General features: G+C 38.2%; 1 protein-coding gene across 1 annotated transcript in view; it reads left to right on the forward strand.

The window, feature by feature from the left end:
• LOC124595663 overlaps positions 1 to 26,098 on the forward strand; it is a 172,194-nt gene that overhangs the window by 38,152 nt on the left and 107,944 nt on the right. The window contains exons 4-5 of the mRNA XM_047134507.1: positions 1,230 to 1,398; positions 21,436 to 21,704. Coding sequence (XP_046990463.1) covers positions 1,230 to 1,398; positions 21,436 to 21,704 — 438 coding nt within the window. The remainder of the gene's footprint in view (positions 1 to 1,229; positions 1,399 to 21,435; positions 21,705 to 26,098) is intronic.

Below are 26,098 nucleotides of genomic sequence, written 5' to 3' on the forward strand. Positions count from 1 at the left end.
CCATGAATATTATTTCTCTGAATTTAAGGCACATCTGGTCTATGCTGACATAGTTAATTTTGAAGGAGTGGAGACTGTCTCCTAGGAAGGTATAAGAAAATTCTTATTTGGTTTTGTAGGTATATTTATTTTGCTTTTATTATTTGTGGAATTGGCTGTTACGATATTTAGCTTAACTATGACAGTCTTGTGGTCACTAATTCCTGTGTCCATCATGATGGTACAACTTGCTTAGCATTATTTGTTGATAAGAGGTCGAGTATGTTTTTGCTACCATGTAATGCTTAATATGGTGAAATTTCATCCACTACCACACTGTTGTTTCCCATTCTGATAGCATCAAAGACAGAAATATTCTCTGTGGCTACAGCATGATGTGCATAGTTTGGAAGATGGGTTTGTCACTAATATCATACCACTTGCAAATTCCAGCTCCAAAAATTGCTACTCAATCAGTCATGCATCATCATGCTGCTGAGGCAAATATGCATCATCATACTTGACTACTTTTCTGCAATAAAGTCCTGTAGTTTTCATAGCTCCATGATGCAAAATGTGAATAACACAAAACTGTTTACCCCTAGTGCCAGTAGGGCAGCCTTCTTTACCTTTTTTTTTCCACCTACTCTTCATCCTTTGTCACAGCCTCACTTAAGTATGAGGCTAATTTCACATCACTGTGATCATTGCACATTAATACCAGGAAGTTATTGTCAGCAAGATATGAGCTTACTTTTGGCAAAGCTTTTGTGTGACTCTGTTGGTAACCCATCTCAAATGGTCATGCTTTTGATACTGACTGAAGTTTTAAAATTAAATAAAGTCTTTGTTAAGCCGTAAACTGGTAGTATTAATTTTAAACCTGTGCAATGATGACAAATTAATGAATTGTAGGATCATATTTAAATATTAAATTAAACACTAAAAAGTCATAACATAGCTCTCTCTCTTCCCCCCCTCCCTCCTCCTCCTCCTCTCTCTCTCTCTCTCTCTCTCTCTCTCTCCTCTCTCCTCTCTCTCTCTCTCTCTCTCTCTCTCTCTCTCTCTCCTCTCTGCTCTCTCTCTCTCTCTCTCTCTCTCTCTCTCTCTCTCTCTCTCTCTCTATCTGTCTCTCTCTGTGTGTCTGTGTGTGTGTGTGTGTGTGTGTGTGTGTGTGTGTGTGTGTGTGTGTGTTTTACCTTTCTTTATGAATCTATTATCTACATACAAATTGTAATCATGTCCGATAGGTTCAGAGTTGATGGAATTACATTTAATCCAGAAATACAACCTTCAAACGGCGTTTCCCCATATGGAATTCAAGGATTTCAGAAGGAGAAACATGCATTACTTATGAAGTCATTTTTACCAGAAAATACAGAGTCAATTGATGTAACTATACTTACACCGTTTGAAAAGGTAAGTAACTTTAGATTAATAAAATGAAAAATTTTCCATTTATAACTGATTTTATATAAATTATTGTGCAGATAGTACTGAAAGGAGAATTTATTTGTGGAAACTGTAAAAGACAAGGTGACACAGAATTGCTAACAGTTCTTCTCTTCAGGAGGTAAAATTCCAGTGCTGCTCATAGATACATTAGGAGCAGAAAAAAAAGATAACCTAGCTTTCAGAACTATTAGTTCCCTCCTCGTAGATAAAACAGGAATAGGTTAGGAAATTTGGGAAAAGGAAGCACCTCATTTGGACCCCAGCATGAGAGGGACCCATCTGTTGTGAGGTTGAGAGGAGGCAAACATGAATGGAAAGTGTGAAAGAGAGTAGGATGCCAAAGATAGTACAGTAATGGGATCTTGGGGTAATGATAATGGTCTGGGAATGTCGAATGGTTTAACAAGTATGTTACAAGTGGAGGAGGATGATAACAGGCAACAGTGGGTGTTATGTAAAAGATATGTGGAACAGGTGATCTGATTTCAGAGCCCAGTGGAGTAATTTTTATACACATTTGAGGTTAGGCATCAAGGGATCACCAATTTAGTATTGGAGGGCAGCGTGGAGGGTAAAAATCGTAGAGGGAGACCAAGAGATGAATACACTAAGCAGATTCAGAAGGATGTAGGTTGCAGTAGGTACTGGGAGATGAAAAAGCTTGCACAGGATAGAGTAGCATGGAGAGCTGCATCAAACCAGTCTCAGGACTGAAGACCACAACAACAACAACAACACATTTGAGGTTAGTCATGTTTCTGGGTGTAAAGGTGATACTTCTAAGTTTTTTTTCTTTGAAAACAGGAGCTGTGTTTCTGAGAGTATACAATTACAGGGCTGTCAAGGAGATTTGCCTGCAAACAAAATCTGTGGGGTTGCTGCAAGAAAGGAGAGTCTGTTAGATGATATTCGTATAAGTGATGAAATATTCAGTATTGGAGCCAATATGTTTGTCAAGGATGCCCAGGCAGTAGGATAGGGAGCCTTTGGTATGGAAGGTATGGCTGCTGTTGAAGTGGAGATACTGCTGTGCATTGATTGGTTTTATGTGAACTGAGGTTTGGATGCGAGCTTCAGTGAGATGGAGGTCAATGTCAAGGGAGTTAGTTTTGTACTTGAGAAAGAACCATGCAAATTTGACTCTGGAAAAATAGTTAAGTTGTTCCAGAGAGTGGAGGCATTTTTCTTCACATCAGGTCCAGACTACAACGATGTAATTGATGAATCTGTACCCAGCCATGTGGGCTAGCTTTTAGAATGCTGCTTCCTTGCAGCCCATGAGAAGGTTGGCATAGGATGTGGTCTTCTTGCCTTGTAGTGGTTCACCTGATTTCATTGTAGATCTGGCCCTTGAATGTCAAGTAGTTAGTGAGTAAGGCTTAAGTTGTCTAGGGTGACAATAAAGACATAGTACACTGTCACAAGGCATTAGGAGAAACTGTGGGATGTTGCTATAGAGAGAGTTTGAATTGATAGTGAGGTGGTTCCCAGGCAGTAGAGGAGTGGGAATGTATTTGAGATATTGTAGGAAGCAATTGGCACCTTCTGTGTAGAATGGTTTGGCGGTGTTGGTCTACCAGAGCTGAGATATCTTTGATATGAGCTTTGACACTTGCTGTAATGGGGCAGCCAGGATGGTTGTTTTTATGTGTATGGGCAGTAAGTAGAGGTCAGGATGGTCAAGGATGTCTGTTGAGGCAGATGTGAGTCTTTGCGAGGGCTGTGCAGTTTTTAAGAGTTTCCACAGCTCAATCTGGGTGGTAGAAATGGGACCATTAAGGAAAGTATTGCACATCATGGTGATAAGGAGCTGATGAAGCTCACTGGGACATACTCCTCACAGTCAAAATCCGCAACAGTGGAACAAGGAGGGTGATGACAGTGTGGACTGGCTTTAGGTCACAAATAGCTCAGGGCTCAGTTTCACGAAGTTTATAAATTTCAGAGATGTTTTTGAGGAATTTCTGGAATGCCTGGAGATGGTGACTTTGGTGAAGAGTAGAAGTGTCTCTTTGAGATTTGTATTGTAACTATTCTAGCAGAGTTTGATGAATGCTCTGTTGTTATGGCTTGGGACTAGTTAGTGAAACAGAATTGCCAGTTAAGATTATGGGAGAATGAGAGGTAATCCTTCACTGGGTCACTATAATTTGAGTTGGGTGTAGGAGTGAATGAAGATTTTAAAGGAACTGATATTTCAGGATTGGAGTGGGATCTGGATAAGAGGTTATACACATATTCCAGTGATTCTTTTATACATATTTGACACTGGGATGTGGATCAAAACAAAAAATATATCAATTCAAATTACATAGAACATGTAACAGATGCTGATAAGTACTGTTAATTTTAAAAAAAAAAAAAACTGCACAGAAAATGAAAACATAAAACGAAAACAAAAAATGAAAAGATGGAACTAGAACAAAAATTTTAACAACAAGAAAAATTATATTATAATAGGCATAGCACAAGGATTTGCACACGTTGCACAACAGTACGTAATAAACAAAAAGAAATACACATATAAAAGTAGTCTTTAAAATTTTTGACAACATTATCGGCAATCTTATATTAAAATGATAATTAAAAAACAGTCTTGATCGCAAATTTCCTTTAATCGGAGTGGCCGGTTTCAATCCTTAAGGATCATCTTGAGACTCTGAAATAACACACCTACAGATAGAGGGATCCTTACAGTAATGTATATACACAAAAATAAGATTACAAACTACATATACCCAGAACAGCAGGTGGACTTCCATGGAGCAGGCTGCGCCGATCCACGACACTGAATTAACTGCTTAATGGACAGGCAAGGAGTGGTCTTAAATATCACTAGTCCCACTCACCATCTTGTGCATGACATCAGTGTTAGCCAATCATAAGTACAGTGTGTACTATTAGCATAAAATGTATTACAATAGTTTGTATTATAAGATCTGAAGAAGAGTTATAGGTAAAATACATCGTAAAATTGCTGCAAAATAGCTATTCGTCAAAAAATATAAACTGTAGTAAAAAATTAGTTTAAAATAATGTAGACGATGGCTTCAAAGGAGAAATAATTGTGGATGAGGATATAGCTGGTGATGGTGATGAAGGAGGTTGTGACCCCAAGCATGTCAGAGTGAGTGTTTTTTATCATTGTAATAAATAAACTTCGTGATTTCCGTCCCTAAATAAATTGTTTCAAAATAAATAAAGTTAACTCCTTCCTCTCTCCAGGAGCTGGACACAGGCTGAGTCCTTTTCTCACCATTTTCCCCCAGACCTTGTGACAAGGGCACCCTCTTGTGACAGTACTGTGTATTAGGTCAGTTGGACTCCAGACCTCATGGTGAACACACTGAATGGAGCTACTGCCTCAGATTGTTTAAATAAAGACTGCATGCAAAATAAAGACTTACGTCCACCCTATCCAGCAGCCTAACACACACTGCCCCTTTACCCACCAATTCCAAGGAAGAGGTGGGGGTCGGATGACATTGTCAGTTGGGTATTGGGATAGGTAACGTACTATAGTGACAAGGCGATGGGCAGTGGTTGTGTTAGTGTAGAGAGAAATGGCATCTGCAGCGACAAGCAGGGTGCCAGGTGGTAAAGGAACAGGAACTGTGGAGAACTGGTGGAAAAAATAGTTGTTGTCTCAGGGTAGGTTGTAGGTAATAGGCTGAAGGTGGTAGTCCACCAGAGCAGAGTTTCTCTCAGTAGTGGCGCAATAACGGGCCACAATTGGGCATCCTGGGTGGCTTGGTTTATGGACTTAATGAAGCATATAGAAATTAGGTGTTCAGGGAGTGGTGGTCGTGAGGAAAGAGATAGACTCAGAGGTGAGGTTCTGGAATGGACCTAAGATTGAAGAGAGACTGGAGATCCTATTGGATTTCTTAAATGAGTTCACTGTGGGTGTTTGTAGGTTGACATAACAGATAGCCGACAGAGTCCTTCCACCAGGTAACCCTGCAGTTCGTAACCACAGTGGTGGAGCCTTTTTCAGCACATAGGTTTAGAAGTTTGGGATCAGTTCTTAAGAGGTGGATTGTGGTTTTTTCTGCTGATGTAAAGTTGGTTTCCATGTTGAGATGTTTGGTGAATTATGTTAAGGGAAGTTTCAAAATTATGAAAGTATGGATGATTAACAATGGTCAATCTGGGGACAGTGGGAGTGGTTAGTGGTTGGTTGGAGGATTCAGTATTGGTTTTGGTGTGAGTACTGTTGGTGGAGAAAAAGTGTTTCCACCACACTGAGCTGGAGAAGGAGAGTAGGTCTTAAGCAAGCCCATCATGATTAAATTTTGGTGTGGGGCAGACAATAAGGCCTCTGGAAAGGACTGATACTACTATGGAACTGAGTCTGTTAGAGGAAAGGTAATGACTGTGATTCAGATCTGTCTAGGTTCAAGTTCTGTTTAGTGGTGGGAAGGCGTTTCTGAGGATATGGTAAACATAGTAGGTATGCAAGACAGAGTTTGATTGGTAGGAGGAGATGCAGGGGAGGTTTGATGGCAGTTCTTCTAAAGGTAGTGGATAGTGGTACTCCAAGGCAGAAATAGGAGACACTTAGGTTGGAGAGCTTTTTTGAGGTGGCTTTATACATACTACTCTAATTCTTGGAGGACAGGAGTTTCTGTCTGGGAGATGGGATGCAGGAATTTGTAATTGCAGAGCAGCAGAATTTTAATGGAAGGCGAGGAGGTATTGCAAGGAGGTTTTGCAGGACTAAGTTGGTGAGGACTATAGAGACAGATAGTGGTCATTGTGGAAGGAAGGTGGCAGCTGAATATAGGTAATTTGATAGTGAGATGATTTTTGGGGGATTTCATAAGCTAGGCAACATGAAGGAACAGCATGTGGGACTACATTCTGGCTGCAGATAAGAAAACTTTTCTTTATCGGTGCAGATGGCATGTTCAAGGATCCAAGAAGGAGGATAAAAAATGTACAGAAGTATGTGGGAAAAAATCACAAAAACTATTAAATGGATGAAGTGTAGGGAAAAAAAGTGAAACCTGAGGAGTAGCGCTTATAGTGAAAGTCGAAAATGAACTAAAGTCAATATGTAAACACCATAAGGTCAAAGAGAAAAGTAAAAGACATTAATAATGGGATGCAAGTCACTAGTTGGGTATATGTGAAGAGAGGAGGCAGTGGATGTAACTGGATTAGGTGAGGTCAGTATGTGCATGCTGGAACATGGGAGGAGAGGGAGGTGGTTGTTGGTTAGGTACAGACTTCAACAAAGAAAGGTACAGAAAATCACATGCAAAATACGCCAGGGTGAGGGAGGAAGTGTGATCAGTTTGCAGGTCAGGAATAAATACTTGAGTGGGAAGACACGGGACATGAGATGCTGCACCAACAATCTGTGCAATCACATAGCCAAGTGTTGTGTGCAGCATAGCATCTTATCCATCCCTACCCTGCTGTCTCTCCCCCCCCCCCCCTCCTCCCCCTTTCTGCTTACCCTCACTGACCACTCCAGCAAATTCTGCCCATGTCAGATGCAGAGGCAATCGTAGACAGGCTGCAGCACATGGAGGCAGTGGTCATGTGTGTATGAGTTGTATTCCAGTGACAGCAAATGTTTTCTATTTCAGGAGAATGACTTTTGTGTCCAAAAGCTTAAATGTTTAGCAATCTTTCTCATGGTGGCTGTCTGTGACTCAGTGCTCCTACCATATTTATTCGAATCTGAGCCGCACTTTTTTTTTCGGTTTTTGTAATCCCAAAACCCGCCTGCGGCTTAGAATCGAGTGTAAAGTAAGCGGAAGTTCTGAAAAATGTTGGTAGGTGCCGCCACAACTAACTTCTGACGTCGAATTATGTAGCACTACACAAGAATGCTTTGCAGGCACAAAGATAAATACTGGCGTCTCCGCCCCAAATTTCGACCACTGCATTTTCATACATTATCCAACGAAGTAAATGCAAATTCCATATTGTTCATCTTCAAATGTAGCAGCATTTCAATGTACTACAAAAATCCGCCTGGCAAGACTGTTTGGGATGTTTGTCAATATGGCCAACTCTACGTTCTAAATTTTTACCTACCTGTGACAAGAGATCATTGCTAATAAGAACTTTTATGAATCGTGAATCACATGCAGTATTCTCTTCACCATAAAATTAATACGGATATAAACATTTTTCATGTATTCTTTCGTGTTTGCTGCTATCTCATTTAAATCCTGTCTGCCTAATAAACTACGAAACTAGAGTGAGACAACAGCAAACGCGGAATAATATACATATCATGTCATGTTTATATTCGTATTATTCTTATACCTAATAGTGATACAGTCAGAAATGAAACATGGCAATTGACAAGGTTTTTAAATCTAAGATGACTAATTTCTGTGCAGAATGTAATGTACTACAGAGGTGTCTGCAAAGATTTTAAAATGGAGAAAAATTTTCGGTAAACTCTCGTTCAGAACATCTATCATAAAGAAAGCAGCAGTGTAAGTAACAACAAATAGCAGTCTCTCGCCATTGTTTCGCTAATGAAAAAAAAAAAAAAAAAAAAAAAAAAAAAAAAAAAAAAAAAAAAAAAAAGGGGGCGGCGGTAGCACGCACAAAAGCAAGCATGCCGCAAGCAGCGACAGGTCATAAACCCTCATTATCAGAATGCTACAAACAATGCATGACACAGTACAGTAATGCATTTTCAGCTTAGAGTGACGTAAACACCTATAACAAAGAGAACAGCACTTATCAGATCAAAGAAAAGCAATCAATACAAAGCAGACGAAGCACGTGAAAAAGGAATGGTACCCTTATAAATACGGATGGAGCACCTGACGCATAGCAATGGCTACATGGTAAAGCTTAACTGCTAAGCTTAAGACTAGAACCAAACTACTGTAGCTGCATTGTCATTCATTCGAACTAAATTGTGTCTCATATTACAGTGGACCAACTTTGTTTCGATTTGGAGGTGCGACCTAAAACTTTTCTCTCCCCTTGAATTTCGAGTCTCAAATTTCAGGTGCGGCTTAGGTTCGGGAATTTTTTTTTCCTTGATTTCGAGTCTCATTTTCCAGGTGCGGCTTAGATTCGAGTGTGGCCTAGATTCGAGTAAATACGGTATACATGTTGAGCAGCAGTCTATCATTTTCATATTGTTGTTATTCCATTGTATGATTTTGCCCCATGATCCTTTGCTTTTTAACAGATAATGGTTTTCTTTGCATCATTTCCAGTTAAGGGGGCCTCATTTATCTCATATATGATATTATAAATGGTGTTTTCAGTATCCCCACATCATTTTCCAAGGAATCATTGCAGCCTATTCACTCAGCTGCACTTACAAATCGTCACTGGGTTTTTTGCAGTTATCAGTTGATTGTTTATATGTTTATCATCAGTACTGAAAAGAATGCCTTTGAGTTGCTGACACAGTTATTACATCCCATACTATTTTGATTTTATTACAGGATTTATTGATTTTGGATGATTTTTATATGAACTTTTTGGTTTGAATATGAGGGAAGGGAAAGGGGGGGGGGCCAATGGTGAAGATATGGAGTTTTATTGTTGGATTTGGATGGGCGATCTGTCAGGATTTCGTGATTAAGTAGGGAGGCAAGACCATGTTGAGTCAGCATTAGTAGTTCTCTGATAGTTGCAGAGGGCTGAGCATGGCAGCTTCACACACCTCAACCAACCATGTAACACAATTTTGTAACTGTCTCTATGACACACATGAAGTAAATGGGACAGTCAAAACTCATCAGTCAGATTTATTAGGGGTGAAACATGGAGTTCCCCAAGGTTCCATATTGGGTCCAATTCTGTTCTTACTATATGTAAACATTTTACATGTTGTTGCGGTCTTCAGTCCTGAGACTGGTTTGATGCAACTCTCCATGCTACCCTATCCTGTGCAAGCTTCTTCATCTCCCAATACGTACTGCAGCCTACATCCTTCTGAATCTGTTTAGTGTATTCATCTCTTGGTCTCCCTCTACAATTTTTACCCTCCACGCTGCCCTCCAATACTAAATTGGTGATCCCTTGATGCCTCAGAACATGTCCTACCAACCGATCCCTTCTTCTTGTCAAGTTGTGCCACAAACTCCTCTTCTCCCCAATCCTATTCAATACTTCCTCATTAGTTACATGATCTACCCAGTTAATCTTCAGCATTCTTCTGTAGCACCACATTTCAAAGGCTTCTATTCTCTTCTTGTCCAAACTATTTATCGTCCATGTGTCACTTCCATACATGGCTACACTCCATACAAATACTTTCAGAAACGACTTCCTGACATTTAAATCTATACTCGACGTTATTTCTTCTCCATGGATTTTAATACCTACTCCAAATTTTTCTTTTGTTTCCTTTACTGCTTGCTCAATATACAAATTGAATAACATCGGGGAGAGGCTACAACCCTGTCTCACTCCCTTCCCAACCACTGCTTTCCTTTCATGTTCAACTCAACTGCCATCTGGTTTCTGTGCAAATTGTAAATAGCCTTTCACTCCCTGTATTTTACCCCTGCCACCTTCAGAATTTGAAAGAGATTATTCCAGTCAACATTGTCAAAAGCTTTCTCCAAGTCTACAAATGCTAGAAACGTAGGTTTGCCTTTTCTTAATCTAGCTTCTAAGATAAGTTGTAGGGTCAGTATTGCCTCACGTGGTCCCATATTTCTACAGAATCCAAACTGATATTCCCCAAGGTTGGCTTCTACCAGTTTTTTCCATTCGTCCGTACACAATTCGCGTTAGTATTTTGCAGCCGTGACTTATTAAACTGATAGTTCGGTAATTTTCATATCTGTCAACGCCTGCTTTCTTTGGGATTGGAATTATTATATTCTTCTTGAAGTGTGAGGGTATTTCGCCTGTCAACATTTTACATATAACCAGTAAAAACGTAAGCTATATCAATTTGCAGATGATGCCAGCATCTTAATTATATAATTATAGGAAGTAGCAAAGAAGACTTTGAAAATGACTTTAAGACCATCACAGAGAAGATAGTATAATACTTTGAGTCAACAGTTTGTTTATAAATCTGGAAAAAACTTTTGCAATGGATATTTTCACCACCCAGAATAGGACACCAGCTAATCCTCCTGTAGAAATAAGTGGACAAAAAACTGAAAAAACAGGGAGTACAAAATTTCTCAGTATATGAATTCAAGAAAACATGAAATAGGATACACACGTGGACTATGTAAACAGAAAACTGAGCAAAAATGTTTTGTAATGAGAGTAATAAGAAATTGTATATCATACGATAATCTCAGGACCATATATGTTGCTTATGTTCATTCATTATTAAAATATGGTGTAGTGTTTTGAGAAATTGTGGAGCTAGTCAGAAATCATTTAGATTGCAGAAAAAGATATTAGATTAATGGAAGGGTTAGATAAAAGATCATCATGCAAGCCACTATTTAGGAAAATAAAATACAACCACTTCCATGTATTTATGTATTTAAAAGAGTAATTATTATGTAAGAAAAACTAAACAATGGCAGTCCAAGCATCACCCGTGATGAATCTGTACATAGCTACCACATAAGACAAATAAATGATGTACATGTACAACAAACACAGCACTATTACAGAAAGGCATACTCCACCCTGGCATCAAATTGTATAATGCACTACCCAAATCCACAGAAATAATAATGAACTTAAACAAATTCAAATCAACTGTGAAGGATTACTTGGTTGAGCACTGTTTCTATACAGTAAGGGAATACCCAGGATAACAAACCTGCCTCACTGATTAAGACAGTTTTTATAAAATGTGTAGAGTCATTTGTTAAAATGATGCCTGTAAAAAAGAAAAAAATCAAGGAATGTGTATTGTAATTAATGAATGGTCCAATATCTTTTGTACACTGTACAGTCCTAGTTTCACAGGACCAATAAATAAATAAATAAATAGGAAGGGATTAAATTAATGGAAAGGAGATAATAATTTAAGGTTTGCCCATAAATGTCCATTCATGTTTTCAGATAGCTTTGTGGTGGTCATGCCTATGGAATATATCTGTCCACCTTGGGGAAATCCAGTACCGTGCTGCTGAACATGTCATACAGCATGACTCAACGGACCTGAGTGCCTACTAAATCACCTGGTCTGTTTGGTTCCTCTCACCAAATACAAGTTTTTCTGCTCTCCAACACATGCTCCTGCCCCTAAACCCTCCTGGACTAAGTCTTGATTATTTTGTCCCCCCCTCCATCAATACTTTTTCATTATTCTCTTACTTTTTTTTATTCATTATGCCTCATTTATTTTCTTTATTACTATTACTTTTTCGTCTATGTTATCCTCCATCCTCTCTTTTTAATTTTTGTTCTTAATAGCACTATTCATTTCTCTTCCCTCTAATCTACTTTACTTGTCTCTCTTTCCTTATCTTCTCTGGACTCAAGCTGACACAGTGTTTACTAATATACTATTTGTGGATATTGTACTCTCCATGATGCCTTCCTCTTCACTTTTGTCTGCCACAGAGTAGAGTAGAGTAGAGTAGAGTTTTATTGGTCGTGGTAATAACATAGTACACAAATAGTACATTCTGATGTAGGACAAGTCAGTGTATAACAAAATATAATATTAAATTAGCATTAATGTCATTATTTCTACATTAGATGATCACTGAGTTACAATATCAGAGCAATTATTGTACAAAAATAAAGAGCATGTACTGTATTGGCAGATTAATATTTGTATTACAGTAACATTTACATCATAAATCGTTAAAATTCTAGTAACATTTATATGATACATTACTAAGGTAAAGACAGAAATCATTAGTAAACTTTCTGAAGAAATTCATGGACGCTATAGAAGCAGTGATGAGTCAAATATGCCTTAGCAGTTGACTTGAAATTTGCCAGGTCATTTATTGATGTAATTTGTGGGGGAAGTTTATTATAAATAACTTTCCCTTAATACAAGGTTCCTTTTTTATTTAGGGTGGTGTTGGTGAGCCGTAGATGAAAGTCTCCTTTTTCCCAGTGTTGTAGGAGTGAATATTTTCATTTTTATGGAAGAGAGTAGGATTTTCCATTGAATATTTTTTCACAAACACGGTTATCTCATACACATATATACACGGAAGTGGTAGGATTTCTAGCATTTTAAAGAGTGGTCTACAGGTTTTGTTCCATTACACCTTCCATTATTCTTATAATTCTTATGATCATTTTTATTGAGGTTAGTTCTACAGCAGAGATTTCAAATTCGCCTTCTTTTCCTAAATTTTCAAAAGATTTTAGGCAGCAATAGCGGTTACTGTCTTTCACAAATATACATGTTCCTCCATGTGTAGATATTTTTCTACAGAAACGAATGTCATAACATAACCGTGTATACTTGTGATTGCTAACATCTCATCAGTTAGCCAATGTTCACCAAAACACATTACAGATACTTGTTTTAATTGATCTGACAGTAATACCTCTAGCTCATTAATTTTGTTTTGCAATGACTGCACATTTTGAGGGACAATTATAAACTTGGGGTTTCTGCTTGGCATAACTGATTCATCACTTACCTTTATTTGTCTCTGCCTTCCTTTCATTTTAACAAATACTAACAAAGAGATAGAGGGGCTGGCCAGTACTTACCTCAGCTCAGTACAGCCGATAGATAAACAAAACAGAACAGAAAATTTACGTATCCTAGCTTTCGGAACATTGTTCCTTTGTCAGGGTGGAGAGAGGGGGGAAAAGCAGAAGAAGGGAAAGTGGATTCAGTTACTCACAACCCAGGTTACAAAGCCTTTCATTTTAATCTGAACACTTCTGGGATGAACTATGGAGGTGATTTCTTCATCTGTGGCCAGTAAACATCCTCACTTCTTGATGGTGGTTGTCTTGCTCTAGCAGGTTGTGTCCGCTCACTGTTGTTGGAAGGATGTACAGGAAGTTGATAGGTTGTTCTATTCCTTAGAAGTCTTTCTTTAATTATTTCACTAACACGATCACAAATAAACCTTTTCCCTTCATAGTAGAAATGCATTCTGTGCTTCGTGTGCAGATTTTGATGCAGCTTGCTTATATCCAGTACATTGCACTTAGTATATTAATAACACAGTTTCCTTATTTTAATGTTTGTTTTCCGAATTTCTTTGTTTACACATGAACTATAAATTAGATCATGCCTATGAGGCAGGGCAGCAACTACTGTGTCTCTGCATTTGTTAGCTTGTAGAAAATTCTGCAGCGTTTTCATGCAAACCTCTTCTTCATTTTTTGCCACATAATTTGAACCCATTATACAGATGATAAAGTCATTTTCCTGCATTAATTTTCTCTGAGAGTTAGTGTCTACAACATTTTTACATCCCGCTCCTGGTTTCACTACACTAGTAGCTGCTATGTCACGATTTTTCTCATGGAGCATGCTGGACAGATTTCTGCCATGACTGTCTGATAGTAATAGCAAACTATACTTTTTCCATGATGATATGTGTTTGTTGTTTGCATTTCTTGCAAAAACACTATTCATTTTCAGTTCTCTGATTTTTACAAGTTCACAATTATTTGTTTGCAAAACATGATATTTGTTTTTATCAGAAAATGTGACACTTTAGCAGAATTTGTTGTTCTTTTTGCAGTTGGAAAACTATCTTTATATGACACTTTTGTCCACTTGGATGATTTATTACTTTTGACTTGCATCACTTCACTTGGTGTTGACTTTGATCGTAGATCCCGATTTTCTTTCTTGAGTGAATCAATATCGCTTCTTAAAACACTGACTGTGAATTGTAAGCTTGCAATTCATTCTTTTAGCATTGTTATTTCAACATTACAATTCTTACAAATTCCTTTTTTAACCGCATAACTGTAACTACTTCTCAAGTTAGCATCACATACTTCTACTCTCGTGGCCATCTAGCCATCACGTCTGAGTGACTTGCCCTTCCTTTTTAGCTTTCCCCAATATACCTCTCTCTCTCTCTCTCTCTCTCTCTCTCTCTCTCTCTCTCTCTCTCTCTCTCTCTCTCTCTCTCTCTCTTTTCTGTGGGAAAGAAACTATTAGTTCCAAAAGCTATGAGAGTCTTGTCAGTTTTACTTTTATATGCCTCTGTCAGAAGTACTAATCATTTCACCTGCTGAAGGTATGTACTGGTTACAATTCTGTATCATGATGTATTACTTTTCTCAACTGAATTTTCCTCATGATAAGATTTCATTTTTGTTGCTGTTTGAGCTGAAACCTTTGCGATTTGAAGATTTCACGTATGACCAAACTATTCATCTTGGTTAACTATTTGCACATTTAAAATTACAAACAACTTTACATTCTTATCACATAAAACCTTTTGTGACCATTTTTCTTATGCTGCTCTGATATGAGACTATAATTCCTGTTATTGTACTTGTCTTGGTGTATTAGTAATAACTGAAGTTGTGTAAACACTTTTCTTCAAGAAGTGTTGGTTGAGAGTGGCAGTGTGTAGTTCAAGGATAAATTGGGAAGGGCTGATGGCTGATCAGCTTGGAATTTAAAGAGAAATTGGTGGATAGGTGGGTTGCAGCCAGGAATGGGAATTCTTAAGATGAAGTTGTCAAAGGTTATATTAATGGTTGAGCAGGAATGATGGGGAAGTATGTGGGGCTGTTGTTTGATTATAGCAAGATCATTGTTACGGGGGTGAAGGTATTGAGGTATAGTATCAGGGAAAATGATGATATCAGTAAATAAAAAGGAAGAAAGAAAGTGACACCAAAACAAACAGTTCTTCACAATAAAAAATAGACATTCTGACTATGATGTTATTCTGCCATGTACTTGGACCAAAGTTTTAAAATTGTTGTGCTTACTAATTTAGTCCTATGAGGCTCCACGGCCAGCTGTATGGGGTAGCAAACAGTTCCACTGTTCAGGGCGGCAAGTTTTTGTGAGTGGAAAAATCTTACATTTTGATATGGTTCCAAAACAATAAATTAAACAAGTCAATGAAATTTTTAACCTAAAGTAAGAAGTGTGGGAATAAGTTTGAAATACAAAGCATTCATGGAGTCTTGATGTGCTATCCAAAATTTTCGGGATTGGTGCTGCCATCTGTTGAAAACCTTACCTCTGGACTAATGGTCACCATCACCCTTGAAGTAGTTGCCATCCACATGTACACACTGGTCCCAGCACTTCTGCCACTGGTCAAATGTTTTCTGGAAGTCCTGTTCTTTGAGGATGTTTATCACCGCCAGCGATGCTTCTTGAATCCTCTCTAGAGTGTTGAACCGATGGCCTTTCAACTTGAGTTTCAGTTTTGGGAATAGCATGAAGTCACAAGGTGCCTGATCTGGTGAGTACGGTGGGTGGGGTACAACCACCATGCTGTTTTTTGCCAAAAAGGTTCTGGTGAGCAAGGACGTGTGACAGGGCACATTGTTGTGATGCAGCAGCAAGTCCCCTTGAAACCAAAGTTCAGGCCATTGTTGCCACACGTTTTCATGGAGCCATTGCAAAGCATCACAGTAGTATACAGAATTCTCTGTTTAGTTGGGTGGGATGAATTCTTTGTGCACAATTCCCTTGGTAACAAAGAAAACAATAATGCTCTTCGCTTTGCTCTTGACCTGTCTTGTTTTTTTGGGTCTTGGAGAACCTGGGCTCTTCCACTGGGACAATTCTTGCTTTGTCTCCCAAACACTTGTTGAATCATTGCAATGGTCTCTGTAGCACTTTTCCTGAGATTCACACAGAATTTGATACACACACGCTATTCTGTTCGCTGATCCATCATAAAATTGCCACACACCAAACACAGAGTATTTGGACACGTAGCTGAATGCCGCTTCACACACTGACTCATCAGATATGCAGCTCTTGCCACCTACCGGTACAAAGATCTACTACTCCTACTTTACAAATGGCAGCACCATTCCTGAAAATTTGGATTCCACCTCATAGTGTCTTACTGGAAATTATCTACAGAATTATGAAACAGCTGACAAATGAAGTGCTGGATTTGGTCATCCTAGGTGCATCTTTCAAAACAGCAAATCTTGCTAGTGGCAGTGTTGCCAGTTCAGTTTCTACCATACACCTACACAACATTAAAACGTACCTATGTCAGCCTGAAAACCCCTAAAGAAGAGAGAAATTGTATAATAAATGAATAAAGATATATGTTGGTATATGATATCTTAACAGTTCCTACAGGGCAACCTGTAACACCAAAAGCAAGCTTTAATATTAAAAGCTTTGTAATAATTCCCCATACCTGGTGCTGGTCTTAAAGATGTATTCAAATCAGAAAGATGTATGAGTAAGTGTGATATGTGAAGATAAGATGTCATGGATGAGTGACTTTATGAAAAACATTGACTTTGTTTGAAAACACAAGGTTGCGTTTGGGGGGGGGGGGGGGGGGGGGGCAGCACTGGAAATTTTTCCATGTGTCAGCAAAATTTCTGGAGCTGGCTCTGTGAGGCACCGATGCAAGGAGAAAATTGCTAGTACCCAGCTGGGCTTAACATCAATGAAATCCAATTTTTTGTTATGTTGGTAAATATTGGGGAACAACCAAAACATCAGTTTTATCCAAGGAATAATTTTCCATAGATTTTTAAAGTAGTTTTTTATGTGTGTTTCATACAAGTGGATAAAATGGAATTTTATGCCAACATACAATTCTTTGCTGTCGGTAGTTCATCACAAACAGAAATTCATATCTAGTTGACAGACAGCTATAATGATGTTTGTTCCTTTCATTTTCAACAGCTAAGAAATGGCCACACTAGCTGAGATATTTTCTTATTTTGAAAGTGATCCACTCAAAGAACATTCCAAAACTGCTATCATGAGTGGAAATATTGAGAAAGTGTACAATATAGTTCTGTATGACCAATGTTTATAGCTGCATGAAATTGTTACACACTAAATTCATTGTTTATTTTTTATATTGCACACAATGAATACTGAATTACAAAAACAATAAAGTGACAACCATCTTTTTTGTTAAATCCCAAAGATAATCACACTATTATGCCAACATTACCATGGCAAAAATTCTACAAACACACAAATACAAATAGTAATTTGTATACAAATAGTGATTTTTCATGTTTGCACATGACCCCTCTCTCAGTACCATCGTCAGTTTAGAACTTCAACTAATCTTTCTGGAAATCGAATTTCATGACCAGATCTTGTTGTTTCTTGGTTTTTCACCCCCTATAGAGTTTGATAGTTTGCTCTGCTCTGACAGTACAACTGGAGAGGTTCCGTGCTGTTTAACATTCTCATTAATCAGGTATGCATATTTTAATCTGTTAATGGAGATATGCTTTATCCAGCCTTTTATGTGAAAAATTTTGGGATCCTTTCAATTACATCAGATGGGCCTTCATATGGAGGCTCTAATGCCTTCTTCACTTGGTCAACCCTTGCAAACACATGTGCTGAGTTAGTGATGGCCTTGTTTATAAATGGGGTTTCCTTTGCCTTTTGGGGATATTGTACAAGTTTCAAATGATTCATATACTGTTTCAGTTGTGAAACAAACTAAGGTAAGACTGCATATAGTTTTGTGCCATACTTGTGAAGAATATCATCTGGTAATCTGATGGGCAAGACATAAACCATTTCTGCAATTGTAACATTAGTGTTCTCTCCAGTGGAGCATTGAAGACTAAGAAGAATTACAGGCATTATTTGAGTCCATTTAGCTGTTGCATGGGAATAGATAGCTGCTTTAAGTGTGCGATAAAATCTTTAAATTTTTCCATTTTATTGTGGATGATATGTCGTAGTATGGGTCTGGATACAGCCACATATTTTTGAAATTGCGTGGAATAGCTCAGAGTTAAACTGTCTTCCTTGGTTGGTCACTGTTGGTATGCCATTCCAAATCTAGTGACCCAACAAGTGAAAAACACTGGTCCACACCTGCTTTGATGCATGTTAAATAATATTTCAAATCTAGTGACCCAATAATTGAAAAATGCCATTTCATAACATGCTTTGATGTATGTTAAATAATATGTATTTTCATCAGAAGGAGGCATTGGCTCTATCAAATCAAGGTGAATTATTTTGAAGCATTCATCATTACTATGAAAGTGTCATAATGATGCTTGAACATGTCATGCTATTTTATTTTCTGACAATGTTTATAGCTGCATGAAGTTGTTGCACACTGAGTTCATTAAAGACTCAGGTTAACATGTACCTTTCCACTTATTTATTTTTTATCTTGTACACAACTGAGAACAAATTAAAACAACAATAAAGTAACAACAACTGTCAATAAGCTGTTAAATGCCAAAGATAATGACACTATTATGTCAACATTACTATGGCAAACATTCTACAGGCATATAGAAATACAAATAATAATTTGTTATGTTCCCACAAAATAACCGATATCATAGACCTGAAGAATTAAATATTAAAAAATGTTGGGTATGGTGGGTTCCCCAAATGTTGAGTATTGACCAAAAACAAAGGAAAAATATATAATCAAAAAACTTCAGGAGTATTGTAACTAGAATCAAACTCATCTTAAGCACTGATTTGTTACTGTCAATAAGCTTTGGCACCACCAACAATGAAATAGTATTAAAGCAGTGGGAGAAAAGTGCTGACACTGCTCCACAATAGACAAAGTCCTTCTCATCTGCTAAACAGGTTAAAGGTAGTAGTTGTCAGATGTGTAAGTGGCTGTTCTGTTTGATTGCCTTCCGAAGAATAAAACTAACCATGTGTAGGTCAACTGATGGTTTTTATAAATGTGTGCTTAGAGATAGTTTGCACTTTTATTTTTAAATACATGTACTGGTGCTTCAACTGTGAATGGATATCAAGTAGAGGAAATATTCTGCACAGTGTAAGAAATCTTGGAATTTTTTTATGAAAATTCTGGTGAAATTCATTGTTGACTTAGTCTCTATGTTCACCTAAAATTGGTGCCACCAAACAGTTGAGTGATTTTATAAATAATAAAATTGAAATGCCGCACACGCACTTTCAGTCATATAATATGTAAGGAGGCAGGGAGACAAAACTCTCCTCATAATATATGGGTCCTTCTTAGCAAAAAGATCTTTGCCTTCCTTGCTCCTCAGACGATGTGAATTGCCTTTAACCCAGGTTCTGAGCAACCTATTTCCCTGACAAATCTTCCCAAATCAATTTCTGTTTCTATGTTGAAAAAGATGTCTGTGATTCCAAAGGACAGGATATCTATTACCTATTATCATGTGTTGTTGATTAGCAGTATAGTGAGTTACATCTCCTTGAGGAAAGTACTGACTAGTCCACCTGCTAATCTGTGAATGCAGCAATTTTCTAAATAGCATGTTCCTTTTCATGTGTTTGTTAGGTAGTTTATCTATGAAGTCGGTTGCACAGCTTATGAGGGAACATCACAAACTCACCCTCATATTTTAAGGAGAAGAAAAGTGCACTTACAAGATGTCAGTCCCATAAATCAATCCCACATGAAAAATCAGGCCATAATTCTGATAGCATGCAGTTATGACCTTCTAAATGTACAGCTTTTAAACACTCTTGCACTCAGGCACATCAGTTGTTTATCACTCAATCCACAGCAGGCTTTGTCACCACTTATTTCCCTGTTTTTGTATCCCGGCCTGTTGCACCAGTGAAGCTGCTTGATGAATATGACTGTGGGGAAAGGGAAGCCTCATTTTCACCATCATGATCTTCATGTAGAGAAACATCAAACTCAGTCCACTACAGCTCTTTAAGCAGCACATATTCATTCATGAAATTATATAAAATTTCTGCAGTGGAACTAAAATGAATAAATAAAAGCTTGAAGGAAGCTCCATACACTTTCATTTGCCTTGGATAAATGTTAGTAGAATTGCTGTATTTAATGATGCTTACCAATCATGACTGTTAGAAACCCTTGTTCTTCTATTTTTAAACACTGCTATTTGACAATCTTTCCACACTGTTTGTGGACGAGCCTTACTGTCACTGATTGGTTCACCAACATTATGAACACAAACCTCTTACTCACTTCAAATAAAATAATTTTGGATGTTAGGCCCCATCATTTTAAAAAGGTAAAGCAACTGATTACTGATGTTTCGATCGACTTGACAGTGGTCCTCTTAAGGGTGGTTAACTGTCCTGAAGAGGACTGTAGCAAGGCAGCCAAAACATCAGCAATCAGTTGCTTTAGTGTTTTAAAATGATATGGTTGAACACTCACAATTATTTTATCCAAAATGACACCGACTGTGGAAGCCTACACACTCTTACTCACTTCACTGAACCTCTTAGTAACTCCACTATACAGCACTTCATACTTGAGCATTTGGTAGTTGCACTGGGCAGGGAAAGTTACAAACAACTGGTGTGCCTATCCATTTAAGACCTGTACGTCCAGAAGAGCATAACTGCAAACTGTCAGAATTATGGCACAAACATTTGCACAGGATTGATTTCAGGGGCTTATTTCTAGCAAGTTCTTTCCTTCTTAAAATATAACATCAAATTGGTGACGTTCCCTTTTCAGTGAAAGGAACAGTTTTTGTTCACAAAAAATACTCTCCTGTATTCTTTCTTTTGAAAACAGTTTTTGTTCACAAAAAATACTCTCCTGTATTCTTTCTTTTGAAAATCTAATGCTGCTGTCTTCCAACTGTGTGAAATATTGAAGTTAATTTCTTTCTTTCCCTTTATGCATGTAGTTATATGATGTGTGTGTCAGGTTGTGCCTCAGCACTACAGCAGTGATCAGTGACCTAATATTCATAGACAGTCTGTAGTAATATTTTCTTCTGACATGGACTTTGACTGCAAAGTGACAGTACGTTAGTCATATATCAAACTGCTGCTTTGCTTCCACTATTGACAAAATGTGACAGGTAGACTCTTCAACACTGAAATACAATGAGAACTTACTATATGTTTATTTTTAAAATTACATTTAAAATGTACTGTTGATATATAATAGATTTCTTTTCTCCTTCCAAGTTTCTGAATGTCTATTGAATTTTTTAAAGTATTGTTGGTTTTCTTGCCCTTTACAGTGTGCTCTCCATTTCATGTTGTCCGATTCAATTGAATTTCACAAAAGAGGCAGTGAAAGTACAGACTGTTCAAATATGCAGTCTTACAGACAGAGAAGAATAAGGCGTGATATTACTGCAGCAGCGGCTGCTAATGAATTTGCTTCTAATGATACTGCCAAGCAAGCTACTCCTTCAGACACTTCTGGAGAAATTAAGCCTCCTCAGGAGAAAGCTGTGGAAAAAGAATCCGTTGATAAAATGGACTTTCCATTTCCAATAACAGTAATGTGAGTATTTGTCATTAAATGTACAATATTCTTCTAAAGTAAAGTTTTCTGTTACAAGTAATAGATAACAAGAGAGAGGTTTGTCCCTATTCACTTAACAGATAAATAAAACATTACTTGAATGTAGAGTTAAAAACACATAATAATTTTGTATATTGCTCCATTATCTACCAGTCCTGGAAGACATACTGTAAACATCTTTTTGACATTGCCAACAGCACCATATCAAACTTTTCAAAACAACTTGTGATCATTCAAAGTTCTTTCTGAATGGGTCTAGTCTCAACAAGCAGGGAGTGATCAGACACAGATGATGAGATTTGGGCTTCCTAAAGGATGCAGACATTCAGTGTCCCATTTGGGCATGAACCTCATTTTTGCAATATTAATGCCCACATTATTTTCCAAGCTCACCACTGCCATTACTATAACTTCAGAATCAACTGCCTTGGCTTCCTAATATGTTGATGAACAGTGTCTTCTTCCAAAGCTGTTTGCATGTTTATTTTGTTACAGTAATGATGAGTTCAGCTTTCATTACCAGTAAATATGACACTGAGATACATCTCTCTCTTCTGTGTCACTGGTCAGTGAAGTTCTCATTTTCACCCATTTACTTCTAATCAGCCATTAAAATTTATTGCATATGCTTGTTCAGAGTTATCCCATGCAAATAATCATTTGAAATAGTGCACATGATACCATGTGAAATGTTCAATGTCTTTATCATTTCATCCAGTTTCACTCAACACTACAATCACAATGGTTGTGCTGCTGTCAGTCATGAGGTTATTCACTGCAATATGCAATGCACTTGGCCTCTCCTCACCTCAAATTAATGCATCACCCGTTTTAAACTATGTGAACCACCAAGATGTTGACTGTAAAAGAATATCTTCACTTTAAGCCTATTGCAAAATATATCCTTGTTTGCTAGTATTGTTTCTTTCATATAACTTTCATTAATGTTATATTTGCAATGTACTCACATAAATAGTAAAACTAAAATTCGAGCAAGGATTTGTCAGTTTATCTTTGATCACTACTAGTATGTCACAGTAATTCTTGCAACCTCATTTTATGGAAATGAATAAAGCAATGTGTAGGCAATGAGGCATAATGGGCAAAAAGATGGTCAAAGTAAAAAACAGCTATGAGACTGCTAAAATAGATCAATGACAGTTTCTGAGAATTGATCTTTTTGAATCAAAAGGGTTCTTTTTCACAATTTCAAAAATAAGGGAAAGTAAAGTAAAACTGACAAAGTAGATAAATGATTCAGTCTCAATGCTGCATATAAGAGAACTATAAAAGTTAACAGGAATTTAGATTCAGTTCCTAGAATAACTGTTAACTGACTGTTATGGTCACCTCCTTTTTCTTTTTTCTTATGAATAAATGTCTCAGCTAATAAATGTATATTGTTATACAGAATAATCTGCTTGTTGTCTTCATTATTATTTTATCTCTAAAGTGCTATATTTATTTTTGCCTGTTTGTGACTATCTTCAAAGCACTAAGCTTCACCTACAAGCACACACCATGGTAGAGACAACAATGGAATAAGACAAACTGCTGCTTGCCACATAGAGAAGGTGTAAAAGTAAATTTAAAAGTAGACTAAGCTACCAGCAAAGTATACTTCCACAGATGTAGAAAAACACACACACACACACACACACACACACACACACACACACTCTTTTATACCCCCACAACTCACACACTCACGTCCACTGTAGCCTCCAGATGCGAGGCCTGGCATCCAAGTACTGAGGCCTGAATGTGGTGAGCAGTGATATTGGCTGGCCTGGGTATTGGATATATAAGAAGTATGGGGTGAGGAGGGGAGGGGATAGCAGGGTAGAGGTGGGGAAAGATACTGTGGGAGTGTGCACAGGGTGTATACGCTCTGTGGCAACTGGGAAATCTGGGAAAACTCCTGTAATTTTTTCATCCAGGAGAAAACCGGGAAAAACTTGGGAATTTTTCAGAATTCTGCAAATTTTTCATTGTTTTAGTTTTCAGTTAAAGTTTTGTAGTTTAGACTGGTAAGAACTGATACTCTAACAAAGAATTTTACTTTAGCCTGCTACTGCAAAATAATACTGCAGCAATAAAACATAAATGACAAAAACAAATAAACCTTAAGCTGCAAAGGAAATGTACCATTTACAACAACAAAACATGGTGCACACACAAACATCTGCTAACAGCAAAATGTGTCAAAGGCTTTACGATGAAGACTATGCGATACTTCATAACAACAATCTGCTTCCGATTGGCGTGACGTCACAGTGGTTTATATTAGGTTCATTTGAGCAGTTGCCAGTGGGCTTATGCATGTGCACAGTTGAGTTGCATATGAGCAGAACCTTCTCCTGTTTCTGTCCACGTGAAATGCAGCTGTTAGCTCTATCAGAAGTAGGAACAAGTAGCCAGATGCTACCAAGAAAAAATTTTCTGGCATGTCCAAGCTGCCAGATTTGTGCATATGCAGAGCAGTATGAGTTGTAATGAGATTAAAGGCAGCCTCCACGTGAACTGTGTTTACGTTTAGTGATTTCGCTGTTTCCTCTTGGTTTACAGCTCTCTTTTCAAATGAAAATAAAATGAATTTCTATGGCCAGGAGTTATAAAGTAAATTAAAATGCATTCACATAATTATGGAGCAGAAATCGATTGCACTCACTCCATCATCAAGCCACAAGTGGCCTACCGGGACCATCCGACCGCCGTGTCATCCTCCGTGGAGGATGCGAATAGGAGGGTCATGAGGTCAGCACACTGCTCTCCCGGCCGTTATGATGGTATTCTTGACTGAAGCTGCTACTATTCAGTTGAGTAGCTCCTCAATTGGCATCACGAGGCTGAGTGCACCCCGAAAAATCATAACAGCGCATGGCAGCCTGGATGGTTATCCATCCAGCGCTTAACTTCGGTGATCTCACGGGAACCAGTGTAACCACTGCGGCAAGGCTGTTGCCCGCGGAAATCGATTACAGAATTGGAAAACCTGCATCCAGAAGCAGATTTCCAGAATCAATTTTGAAGTGTTTACTTGACCACCCAGAAGTAGTATTGGAAGATCGGTTTACGAAATTTGCTTTTGGGAGCCCCATGTAAATGTGGTGAATATCTGCTGTCATCAGCTGGCAAGATTACATGACCTGAGCTATGATTGGCTTACAAAGGTGCATCACAATCTCAATTTCAGTGCTTCAGAAACTAACATTCTGTGATTGGTGGAATTCGACTATATACATTCGTAATACGAAAATATGCATCGTACATGTTGCTACAAATCAAAGATCTTTCGAAAATGCATTTTTTTCTGGGGTTCACTTCCTAAAGTGGTGGGGAGGTTCAGTGCCAGTCTATGAAGCCTTAATTATTCAAAGGATTGGGGTCTCTGCTTGTGGATGCTGTGAGGGGAAGAGGACAGAAGAGAAGCAGTGAATGGGAAGAGGGCTGTACAGGAGTGCTGAAGGCATGTCTGGTGTGTGTGATACTAGAGTGGCAACAGGGGAGGGGATGAAGGCAGATGAGGCCAGATACTGGTGAATGTTGAAACCAGGAGGGGTTATGGGAGCGAAGGGTATGTTTTAGGGAGAGTTCCCACCTGTGCAACTCAGAAAAGTTGGGTATTGGTGAGAAGACTTCAGGTGGCACAGCTAGGTGGCACAGCTGGGTGGTCCAGTTGTCTCTTGGCCACTGACTGACAGTGGCCATCCTTGTGTATAGACAACTTGTTAGTGATCAAGTCTATTTAGAATGCTGCACAGTGTCTGCACTAAGTTGGTAGACCACACTGCAGTTTTGACAAGTTGCACTGCATTTGATACTTGTGACCAGACTGGAGCAGGTGGTAGGGGGAGGAAGTAGGAGACAAGTCTGTTACAAGAATATGAGCCATGAGGCAAATGGTTAGGAATGGAGCTGGAATAGTGACAGACAAGGGTTGGTTTGGTGGGCAGCAGGTACCGCTGTGGAGGATGTGGGGATGATATTTGTTATTTCAACACACAATGAGAGGTAGCCAAAACTCTGGCAGAGAATGTGATTCTGTTGGCTTTCTGCAGTCCTGTGTGGTATTGAGTCATGAGATGGGTGTTCCATTATGGCCAATCATCCGATATGTGGGGGGATGATAAGTTACTAGGAAAACAAAGTGTGACAACTCTGTTTCTGAACAATGTGGGAGAGGGTAATTTTAGTCTGTAAAGGCCTCACTGAAACCTTCAGCATATTTGGAAAGGGACCAGTTGTCATTTTAAATGCTACGACCATAAATGGTTAGGCTGTCGGTGAGAGATTTATGGTGTGGAATGGATGGCAGCGGTCAAAATGGAAGTATTTTAGTGATTGACTGGTTTTATGCGGATGTAGATACA

Source organism: Schistocerca americana, chromosome 2 (assembly GCF_021461395.2).
Source record: "Schistocerca americana isolate TAMUIC-IGC-003095 chromosome 2, iqSchAmer2.1, whole genome shotgun sequence".
In the NCBI taxonomy this organism is placed as follows: Eukaryota; Metazoa; Arthropoda; class Insecta; order Orthoptera; family Acrididae; genus Schistocerca; species Schistocerca americana.